The sequence below is a fragment of the Alligator sinensis genome, unplaced genomic scaffold (assembly GCF_000455745.1).
Source record: "Alligator sinensis unplaced genomic scaffold, ASM45574v1 scaffold1255_1, whole genome shotgun sequence".
Classification (NCBI taxonomy): Eukaryota; Metazoa; Chordata; order Crocodylia; family Alligatoridae; genus Alligator; species Alligator sinensis.
This window is the reverse complement of record NW_005843120.1, coordinates 44,834-56,524: the sequence shown is the minus strand read 5'-3', so window position 1 is coordinate 56,524 and position 11,691 is coordinate 44,834. Positions and strand designations below refer to the sequence as shown.

Sequence of the window (11,691 nt, the reverse complement as noted above, 5' to 3'; positions counted from 1 at the left end):
CCACCAAACGCTGCTGTAATGTCTAAGGGAGCCACTTGTTGGGTTGTATTACAGGGACGAAACTTGTAATAATTACTATTAAAGTGTACTTGATATTAAATCAGACAAGGGGCCATGTCAAACACTGGGGGTTTTTGGCAAAAAGAAACCTGTTGGTAACAGTTTGCACAGTTTGAATTTCAGGAGTGGAACAACACCTGCCTGCACACAGGACAGCATAAGCTATTTGAGGCCAGCACCCAGGGATGGCAGCACAGGGCAGATCTGCAGTTTCCAGGCTCCTTTTCACCCTGGGCATGGAGCATCGGTGAGAGGGGAGTTGGGTGGAGGGGACAGCCACAACTCACCCGGCAGCAGGTCCTCCGACCTCAACATTTCCCCACGGTCCTCATCATCACACACCCAGAGCTCCACCTGCCCTGGCTGGATGTGGCAGATTAAGTCAGGTGTGGGACCTCGAAATCCTGTTTGGGCAGTGGTTAAAGAGAGGTTATCCATTGGGACTGGATGCAGAATAAGCAACTGAAATTTGGGGAATGGAGCCAATGAACTCCAGGATTATACTAAGGACTTGAAGGACAAAGGGAGGATGGACATTTAGGATGAAAGGGAAGGCACAGCAGGGAGAAGAGGATGGTCATTTTCATCCGGGCAGTGGACGTATGGTCACAGGAAAGGAAACACCGGTGTAATTCCAGGCAAATGAGAGGAAATGAGCTTGGGCAGGACACACTAGGCAAGAGAGGGAAGAAATCAGAAGAACTGCCCAAGGAACAGCTGTTAGTGCATTTTTGGGCCCAATGAATGGCAAATGACATGATCACGGTGAGAAGGCAAAGGGAAATCATGTTAGCAAGGAGGAAGACTCCAAGGAAGGCGCTGGATCAAATGAAGGAGGAATATATACAAGTGTGAAATGTGAGAAGTCTGATCATGGAGAGAGCGGTGGGGAGCAAAGGGATTTAAGCCACTGGCCAAAAGTTCATGAGGATGAGACTGTTAAAACCAGGGAGAAGATAACACCACTTCAGAGCTCACACGGCTCCTGGGCAAAGCAAGAACCAGAGCTTTACCCAGGCAAACGAGGGCTTGGTGGTTCCTCAGCATCTGGTCCTGGAAAAGCCCCTTGTCTTCCTCTTCCAGCAGCTCCCACTCCTCCCATGTGAAATACACTGCCACGTCCTCAAACACCTCCCGGACCTGCAGGCACAAGCGTTACAGCATCAGTGTCTCCTGCCCCAGCTGCCCCCAGCCCCCACGGCTGTCTGCACTACAGCACTTTGCAAGCTTAGCCATGACAGGCAGGAGTACACTACTCAGCTGGCACATGATATGCAGGGATCCTGGTTTTGTCTGTTTAAAAACTGCAAACTCTCTCATAAAAGAAAAAATTGCTCCCAACCCATAGCCTGCGCCCCACCCCTGCTGGTGCCCCACACTCCCCCCCACAGCCCCCTGGCCATGCTGGTGACATCTGGTCCAGGAAGATGGAAAGGCTTGTGGCAGGACACCTTCACCTCCCTGGACTTCCCAGTGCTGACCTCAGAGCAGCTGTCCTTAGACCAAACACTTCAAAACAAACCTGAATGTGCAGTTGTACAAGCAGAAATCATCTGCAGGCTGGGCTGTGTTAAGCACGGTCCAAACAGGGACACTGGCTTCTTATCCAATTAACTAGATTAGCTGTGGTGTCCCCTTTGTGTGGGGGGGGTCTTTATTTACATCCCCTCTCTCAGCACTGTCCCCCTTCCCACCACGCTGCCCCCCTAGACTTGGTATTCAACAGACTCTCTATTTCATAGCCTGGTCTGTGTGTATCCTTCAATTCCAACTTATGAAATGCGCGGGGAATCGAAAAGCCCTTTGCTGTGCCTCTGATTCAGTTGGTTTGTAAGCTGCAAATCCAGCCTGGCTTCTGCCTCACCTCACACTAACACAGATAATCAGCAGCCAGGTGTGCTGCTCACTCCTACCAAACTGATGGGCTGGGGGGACCCTGCTGGCATCGGCGGCAGAGACGCTCTGTGCTCCCCAGTCCTAGCCAGGCAGGAGAGGACTTGCTGGGCTCAGCTGTAGAGACCATTGCGCCAGGCTTCCTGGTGCTGGCTGGCTGGACTCTGACCAGGCCTTCCCATGCCAGCACCGCTGGCTCTGTGCTCCCGGGAGCGCGCTGCTGCTAATGCAGCCTGGGCTGTTTGCAATCTCCATCACCAGAGACTTCTCACTCTTCAGGGCTCTCTGCTCCCCAAACTCCCCTGGCTCCTCCTGGGCTCTGCCCCAGCTGCACTCCCACCCCCACCTGGAGCTAGTGCCCTACTCACCTCCATGCTCTCCCCCTGCCTTGCAGGCCTGCCCTGCCCCTTCTGCAGCTGGCCTGGTCCAGGGGTCAGGGAGCCACTCTGTCCCCATCTCCCTGGGGATGGTCTCTGCAGCTCCAGGCTTACAGGTCCTTCCTCGGGAGGCTGCTGATCCGCTCTGCTCAGGGTCCCGGCACCTGCGGGTGGGAAGAGAGTGTATAGGTTAGCTCTGGGGTGGTGGCACGGGGAAAGCCCTGCTAATCTCCTGGACTAGCCTGGGATGAAGGCAGCTGGAGGCTTCGGTGTGTGGAAGAGGGGGAACAAGGGAGACTCATCATCCCACCAGCAAGAGGCTGAAGATAAGCCCCTAGAACTGTCCCAGTGCCGGTGGTGATCACAGCACCGTGACATCGCTCCCGGGGAAAGGATCTGGAGGGATGCTGGTGCTGTGTCACATCCACACGTTGGGGCGGGACGGGGGGAAATGCAGGGCCAGCCTACTCCAGGACGCATGAAATGCTTCCAGGGGCACCGGGAGAACAAGAGTCGACCTGCTGGAGCATGGACCCATCAAACTGTTCTGGCAGAGAGATTTCTGCACTGGGGGACGAGGCTTCCTGCCACTGGAAAGGGGAGACCCACCACTCCTCACCTCGGCTGGGGAAGGGCCTGATCCGGGGCACCTGCCTGAGGACCCTCCACGTGTCCACAGCTCCCAGGTCTCCCCTGTCCCGGGGATCTGCAGCAGGACAGAGGTCTGGGTTAACTGCACCTGGACCAGCCAGAGGCCACTGGGGACTCTCATTTCCTCATCACCTGCACCAGCCTCTTATTGATTGATATGATTACAATCAGATCACTGATTGTGACCGTGACAGCACGGCCAGAGCCAGTCATGTGAAGCATCTTTCTGTGAGGAGCGGTGCAGGCAGTGAGAAAGATCCTGGGCCTCGGACCACCCATAGGGACCAGAGCCCTGTCCCACCCCAGCCACAGTTACACACTTTGCAGCCCTGTCCCGGGCAGGGGCAGGCATTGGAGTCTCTCACCCCACCTGCAGGACAGCCGCTCAGGCTCCTAACTGCACGCCAGGACTTCATCCCACACCTCACCTGCCCCTGGCTCCTTGGTCTCATTCAAGAGCCACCGGCTACTGTCCGCTCTGCTCCGCTCGCTGTCCCCATTGGCAGCACTTGTTTGGAGCCTGCATCCTCACTCCCATCCCTGTTTTCTATTTAGCTGTCCCCCAAAATCAACTGGCCTAAACCCAGTAGCCAACACTAATAATAGCAGGGGGTGGAGGGAGGTAACTGTTGCTCCTTAGGTGTCGAGCCCATGGTAACCTTGTACATCAACAAGGCTGGTAAGGACCTGGCCCCGGGCTGGGTGGGGGCTCCTCTTTGGTGACATGAGGCAGCTCGTCCTCGGGCCCTGGGGTTTCTCTCTCTCCTGCCTTTGCCAGAGGCCTGTCCCCGCGATGGGCCTTTGGCTGCTGCCCAGGAATCACCAGGCTCCGGCAGGGCCCCAGTGGGCTGCATCTTGTCTGAGGACAGCTCCTCCACCTTCACACGCACGGTGACCTGGGGACGAGATAAATGTGTCACTGGGGAGCTGGATCTGGGAGGGAACAGCCCCCAGACACGTGGAGGTGCAGATGGCACCAAACAAACGCTCTCACCTGGAGCTTCTCGTCCTCCGCCTGCGCCAGCTGAAACCCCTCGGCCAGGGCTATGGCCTGGGCGCAGGTCTCCACGCGGCACCTGCCACCCCAGGCATGCATCTTCTCGTGTATGGCCAGGAACTGCTCCAGCACCACCAGCTCCGGGATCTGCTCCTTGCTGCGGCGCTGGGGCTCCAGCCAGCGCGGGCAGAGCTCCCGCAGGCGGCTGCAAATCCTCCGTGGGCCCTCGGCTTCCCAGTAGCGCAGGCCACAGAAGAGCTGGCTCCAGGGCTCTGGGGTGGGAGCTCATCCCACGGCACCAGCTGTGAGTTCTCGGAGGGCAGCTCAGCCTCACAAGGGGGCTGCATGGCTTGTATCGCGTCCTGCCCCCAAAGCTCTTGATGCTGGACCAGCTCTGATCTGAACGACACGAGGGACTGCTGCACCCTCAGCCCCTGCCTGCAGACGTCCTGGGTCCTGCTCCTCCAGCTCCCGCCGTGAAGGGAAGGCACACAGCTGGCACAGGCTCCAGTGCAGCAGCCACATCTCCCCAGGAGGGATTTCCCGCTGCCCAGTTGGCTGGGCATGAAGGTGCCTCTGTGCTGCGGCCGGCTGCCAGCTAGCCCTGCAATGAAGCACACTCATGCCCGGCCCAGCCCTTCTGCAGCGCGTTGCAACAGGGTCGGAGCAACCATGGGCTGCTGCCAGCCAGGGCTGTTGTGACCGAGCTCAGTGTGCTGTGCAGGAATAAGCCCCAGGACAACATACCCTGGAGTTTATTGCTCCAGGGTGTGCATTTTACACAGCATGCCCAGGAGCAAAAACACACTGGAGCAATAAGCCCTGGATTTTTTTGTGCACATTAATTGCACATGTAGACACACCCACACTGATGTTAGCTGATCTCACTAGCAGCTCTGCATGCTTATGAGGGAGGGAAAGGCTCCCCTTGGGCAGGGGAAAAAACCTCAGCAACACTGCCCCTGACCCAAAGCTTAGCTGAGGTGGGGGTATTTTTATTATTATTAATTTATTTTTTAAACGTTCTTGTCTCAGGCCAAATCAGCCAAACCATTTCCAAATTCTATCAGCAGAGCACAGCTCAGTCATTCAAGTGTGCGTGCTGCTACCCCTGCCCCTGCCAAATCTCCTCCCTCCCAGACTCTTCAGCCTGGGGCCTCAGATACTCCCAAATCCATGGCAGGCATCCCACATGCAAGCTCCAAGCCCTTAGTGGCCTGTGTGAGGGCCATGGCACAGAAGCAGCTGGGATTAAAGAAGTTTTAGAAGGAAAATTTCAGACCAGTTTGGCAAGTGGGGGTCCTAGGGTTGGCCATGACATTCCCTGGTGCCCCATGACAGGGACAGCTCTACTTTCTACTGAGGGTGCCTTATTTTTCCCGCCACACCTTGTTGGTAAAGTGATAAATAGGGAGGATGCCCACAAGACTTTGCACAGTTCCCCGTCCCACTAAACCCTGCTAGACCACACTGGCTCATTGGGCCCCGTTCCCAGACGGTGCCTTGAGCCTCATGGGATAATTGCGTGGCTCCAAATCCTCCCCTTTACCATGCCCCATGCTTCGCAGATATAATACCAACGGTTGACTCACTGAGCCCTTTCCAAGCCCGAAGCTGGGTCCCTTTCACATCCCTCTCTGTTGTACCCCTCTGGCACTGGGCCCTCCGGCCCTTGTACCTGCGCCATTCTGGCACTGGGCGCTACACAGTAGGGCGCCCTGGCCACTTGGCATTAACGAGGCTACTTTTCCTACAAAGGCTCAGAGCAGCTAATCATTGGATAATGAAATAATGTAGAAAAGAGACCAGGAGAGCAAAACAAGGTCAAAAAGGAAGTTGAGAACCAGCATAAAAACAGACCTCCCCCTTGAAGAACGCCCCAGCCTAGCTCTCTTTCTTAGGATGCTCATTCCCATGATGAAATTTGCCCTTTTTTTGCCAATTTAACGGCATTACAGTTTGCACGTGTGGATTTTTCTGGTGATTTAAAAGTCTTTTTGGCGATTTAAAGTAAAACGCATTCTGATGTATTTTAGTTTGGATCTCCAGGAATTTATTCCGATGCGTCCATGGATTCATCACGTGAAAACAGAAATGCACTCAAAGGCTTGTAATGAGCCCCTTTGTCCCCCAGACGGTGCTGCAACTTTTGTGTAGTTCACCCCTTTGTCCCCCAGATGTCTCTCCAAAATTGGAGATTGTCGGGGAAGAGGATACCTGCACTTTTTCGGTAACTGGGTGTAATGTATTCCTGCGGACGTGTTGCGTTGCACACCAGATGATGCGGTCCACCCAGCCCAACATGAATCAATCTTTGTTCGCCTGTACGGACACCTGTACCCCCACCTTTGCGGGCAGTGGTACTAGGAGGGTCTTGAGAGCTGTAGCCCTAAAAAATTCATCCTAGCCCCCCGTCCCGGTGCTGCCGCCCGCCCGCAGAGACATGGCACATCTGCCTGGCTGCACGGGACAGCCGGGCTGCAGCTCCCTGCAGGTCAGTGTAACGGGCTCGTGGCAAGGGATGGGGGCGCAGGGGGAGGGAGGGCAGGGGGCTGCCTCCGTGTGATCGAGAGTGGGGGAGGGGGAAGGTCCTGTGAGGGGCAAGTGTGTGTCTGTGCGTGTGTGGATCTGTCTATGTGGGTCTAGGTCTGGGTCTGTGTGTGTGTGTGTGTGTGTGGGTCTGTGTCACTCTGCACATGGTCACAGACACAAATACACTCTCCCTCCTGCCATAAACACAGACACACACATGCACATGGACACAAACACACTCTCCCTCCCTCCATGAACAGACACACGCATGCACACACAGACACATGCATGCACACATGCAGACAGGCCGGGTGGGGCTGGGGCATTGCAAGGTGCAGGGCACCTATACGGGCGGGTGGGGGAAGCTGCGGTGCAGGCACAGGGCAAGGCACGTGGTGGGATGGAGGGGGGCTGCATGGGCTGAGGGTGCAGTAGGGGTGTGAGGAGAAACTGGGGCTAGAGCTGGGCAGGGGCTGCAGGCATGGGTGGGCGTAGAGCATGCCTGGAGGGTCCCTTGCAGCGGGCGGACAGTGCTTGCCCCCGCTGGCTCAGGGATTGCTGGGTCGACAGCGCCCCCGGCTCTAATCGAGTACCAAAAACATCAGCAGGGTGGGTTGTTATGTGGTCCCCCCGCTATAATGTAATGTGAATTGTACACTGTAAACACAGATGCGTCGATTTAAAACAAGTCATTTTAAATGTAATAAACTGGTTTAATTTCATGAGGATTAAACCGTGTCACATGTACAAGCGCTCCTAAACACCTACTACTTACAGCGCGTAGCTGCCCCTTCGTCCTGGGAAAGGCGGTGTCGTTTAAAGAAAAAAAAGTGCTTTGTGTTTAAATACTAAAGCTGTGATATTTCCAAGTAAACATTTTCATGTTGAACCAAAGTAAAAGATCTAGTCTAGTATATTCACTTGGGTGGTATGTTTTTTGAAGTCTAGCTCTTCACTGAAACATTGCGTGTTGCTCACGTTGGAATCTTTGATTTTAAAACAAAAACCCGTTTGTTTTAGTGTTTTTTTTTATTTGAAATCATTTTTACTACCAGGAGTTTTCCCTTTTCACATTTCAATCAGAAGATATTTAGAGGAAAGTTGCAAACGTAAGGCATTTGCAAAATGCTGCACGCTGGATACGGGGCATTGGCATTTCCTGCCCATAAGCAATCTGAAGTCTCGGGCAGGGCGGCTCAATGGTCACACACCCTCCGCTGTTCCCGGCCCTAAGGAGTCCTGTCCCCTGAGCTCCAGGGCTAAGACATGCTGGGATTGCCCTCTGAGCACAGACACGTTTGAGCTTGTGACTGAGACTGCAATGAATTGTCCACAACTAGACACTGCTCATACTGGCCAAGGCAGGAGCAAGGAAGCCCATAAAGACTGTGGATCTGCTCCTTGCTGCGGCGCTGGGGCTCCAGCCAGCACAGGCAGAGCTCCCTCAGTTGGCTGCAAATCTTCTGTGGGCCCTTGGCTTCTGGGTAGCAGAGGCCACGGAAGAGCTGGTGCCAGGGCTCTGGGGTGGGAGCTCATCCTGCGGTGCCAGCTGTAGGGTCGCGGAGGGCAGCCTGGCTTCACAAGGGGGCTGCATGGCCTGCATCATGTCCTGCCCCAACAGCTCTTGGTGCTGGACCAGTTCCTCCTGCAGCTGCTGGTTTACCGGCTGTGGTACCGACCACCTCGGGGACTCCTGCCCCCAGTCCCAGTCTGCACGACATGAGGGACTTGTGCACCCTCAGCTCCTGCCTGCAGATCTACTGCCACGGGCTCCAGCGCAGCAGCCACGTCTCCCCAGGAGGGATCTCACCTAGACGGGGGCCCGGGCTCTCGCTGTCCCTGCACTCACACACGGCGCCCGTTGGCAGCGTCTAGTGCGTGGTGCACCTGTGGGAAAGGTGACAGCACAAATCAGACCATGGATCGGAGACCCGGGACTGGGACCCTGCCCCAGCCTGAGGTCTGCCCAGCCCCGACACCGCCGACTGCCCCCACTCCCAGCAGTCTCGGAGCCGTTCTCCCTTCCCTGCAGCCCTAGCACCGGCTCCCAGGACCAGACTAGCTGCAGAAAGGGTGCAAGCCCAGCTCCGTGCCTGTCCCTGCAGGACAGGTGACCACCCGTCCCTAACCGGGCGGGACAGTCGCTGCATGGGGACCTTAAGCCCTGACCCAGGACACACAAGCCCAGGGCAGCACGTCTCCCAGACTCACAGGATCTGGAGGGGTCGGGGACCTACAGGTGGGCAGCGGCCAGGCCGGCAAGGGGGTGCCGCGGGTGAGATGCGGGGCCACCAGGGCACATGCAGGATGCTGGGACGCCCGGAGAGCAGCTCCCTGCTGCAGGTAAGGGCACCCGACCTGCCCACGTGGCCATGGCTTCCCGGGCGGGCAGGGCCTCCTGGCCCTTCCCAGGGTGCTTTGCAGTCGCGGAGGGGCAAGGTCATGCTTCTTCCCCACCCCCTCCCCCACAGCCTCCAACGGCAGAGTGGCCCGCTCATGTCACATATGCATATGCAAATCTTGCCTGTGCAATGACTGGAGGAACGGGCAGAGCCCTGTCCCCACCAGTGCCCGGGTCTCCGCTGGGCATCGCGGGCCTCGCAGGGACACCGCCAGCCCGTCGGGGCTCCCGCTCCTGCCCTGTGGGGCTGGGCCCAACGCATCCCCTCCCTGGCTCCCGCCCAACCGCCCCGCTCCGCCACCACGATCCTTCCACAACAGGGCCTTGAGCCTGCCCGCTCCTGCCTGCAGTGCCGCCTGCATCTTCCACTGGGACCCTGCAACCGGCCGGGCTCTGGGGAACTGGTGCTAACCACGGGGCACGGCTGCTTGCCGCAGGTGTGCAGCCGTCTGCTGGGAGTAGCCCAGGCTCCAGAAGCTGGTCCTGCCGTGGCATGGCATGGCATGGCGTGGCGTGGCGTGCCGTGCCGTGCCGTGGTGTGGCATGCTGGGGGTCACCGCTCCCTGCACCAAGCAAGACATCATGATGATATGAGGCCTTCTGGATGTTCACAAAGGCGTCGCTCCTCACAGGACCCATGTCACAGCCTCTCACGTGCCTCTGCTTGCACTCAACCATTGTGCCCAGTGAGGAATGAACCCTTGATAATAATGAGCCAGGCGCAGGAAGGATCTCATCTGCTCTTTGGTTTTGGGCGGTGCAAAATCTCGCATAGCCTGGATTTTGTCTGCCAAAGGCTTGGTGGTCCCATGCCCTCCTAGGACTCCCAGGTACTTGGATTCCCATCTTCCTCCTGCACCTTTTCTTGGCTTGGCCGCCAGCCCAAGCTCCCTCAGTTGTGTAAGTCCAGCCGTCCACCCTCTCAGATGCTGATCCCAAGTTCTGGTGCATCTGACAACATCGCCTATGTATACCTCACATGTAAGGCCAAAGCTCGGTTCATCGGTCTTTGGAAGGGGCGGCCGCCCTGTGCAGCCTGAAGGGCATTCTGTGAAATTCATATCGGCCCCAGGGGGTCCCAAAAGCAGTTTTGGCATGGTCTTTTGTGGCCGTGGGTAATGGCCAGTACTCTTGGGACAGATCAAGCGTCGTTACGTAGTGGGCTTGTCTTATCCTTTCTAAAAGCTGGGACATAGGGAAGGCATCGAAAGTGGCATTTACCCCTCTGAAACCTACACTGAGGCGTAAGGGCCCGCCAGGCTTTGCCACAGAGCCCAGGCCGGGACTGTTACCCCTCGTGCAAGCATCTTTCGGAGCTCCTGCTGCATGGGGCCATGTAAATGGTCAGGGACAGGGCACCCACAGGGCTCACCCAAACACATGCATGCATGCACAGATGCATGCAGACACACACACGCACACGTGCACACACACATGCAGATAGGCACGCACTCTACTCACTCACACGCTGCACATGGACACACAAAAAGACACTTTCCCTGCCATGAACCAGGGGTGACGCGTAGGGGGTTCACACGGGTGCACGTACACCCCCTAAGTGTGCTGGTGCAGCCCCTACAAAAAGGCACTGCTGACACTGCCGGCAGCAGCTGTGGGTGGTCGCCGATCCTTGGTTGGCGCTTGCACCCCTCCACCCCCTCCCACCACTGACAGCCACTGCACTTCTGCCTCTCCTGCTACCGCCGTGCCCCCCAGCTGCTGGGGGCACGCGTTGTTCATGCCATGAACACAAATGTGTGCATGCACGCATGTGAAGACACATGCAGATGGTCATGCACTCTATTCATTCTCTACACATGGACACACACAGCACCGGGGCACCCGACACCCCCCCAGAGCCGCATGCTGGGGACCCTGAGACCCCCAGAGCTGGCAGTATTAGGGACCTCAAGACCCCCACGGTCCTGTGTGCAGGGGGACCCCAAGACCCCCCAGAGCTGGCAGCATCGGGGACCCCAATACACCCCCAGAGCTGGGTTGGGGGGACCCTGAAGCCCCCCCACAGCCTGGTGCTGGGGCCCTGAGCCCCTGAGAGCTGGCAGCACCGGGGCCCCTCGCCCCGATCCCAGCCCTGGGCAGGGTCGCAGGTGGGCGGCACTGCCCTCCGCACCAGGTCGGGGTGCGGGGTCATGGCCTGGGGGTGGGCGGGGTTGTGGCGGGTCTCCAGGCACGAGGGAAACCACAGCCCGGCTGGAGGCAGGGCTAGGGCGGGGCTGGCAGGAGCGCGGTGTGGGGGCAGGGACTGAGGCAGGGGCTTTGAAATAATGTGGGATGGGAGCGTGATGCCGAGGGCGCTCTTGAGGAGGACTGGAGGAACGCATTCCCTGAAAGGACTGTGATGCCTTTTCAGCTCTCTGCTATTCATGCTCTGTGCAATCACAGTCACAATTGCCCTCTTCTGTGTAAAGGCACTAAAACAAGTCGTTTGACGGGAAACGTGCTAGAGTCGTGTAAAGGAGAGCTCTGGGTGTAAATAACGCCTGTTCAGTCACCCATGGTGTCGTCTATGTTAAAATGAACAGCTGATTCTCTCCTTTCACGTTACATGACTCTCCAGACTGGTACCCGTGGCAGACATAGGACTGGACGCACACGAATACATAGGATGGCAGCACAGGACTGTACTGTGGTGCTGTTGTTTTTGCATGACATGTCATTCCCTGGACTGGCTGTACATGATGCTGTATATTCCTTAATTTCCAGTATGATCCTCGTTACTGCCCCTTGTACGGATACACCAGATACTTAGAGTTCTTCCT

General features: G+C 57.0%; 1 protein-coding gene across 1 annotated transcript; it reads right to left on the bottom strand.

The window, feature by feature from the left end:
- Positions 1 to 285: 285 nt before the first annotated feature.
- LOC112548350 (zinc finger protein 202-like) lies at positions 286 to 8,113 on the bottom strand. Its single transcript, XM_025193884.1, is given in 7 exon segments — positions 286 to 464; positions 1,074 to 1,200; positions 2,322 to 2,494; positions 3,669 to 3,790; positions 3,792 to 3,877; positions 3,976 to 4,262; positions 8,029 to 8,113. Coding segments are annotated over 7 exon segments (1,059 nt in total).
- Between the last annotated feature and the right edge of the window lie 3,578 nt (positions 8,114 to 11,691).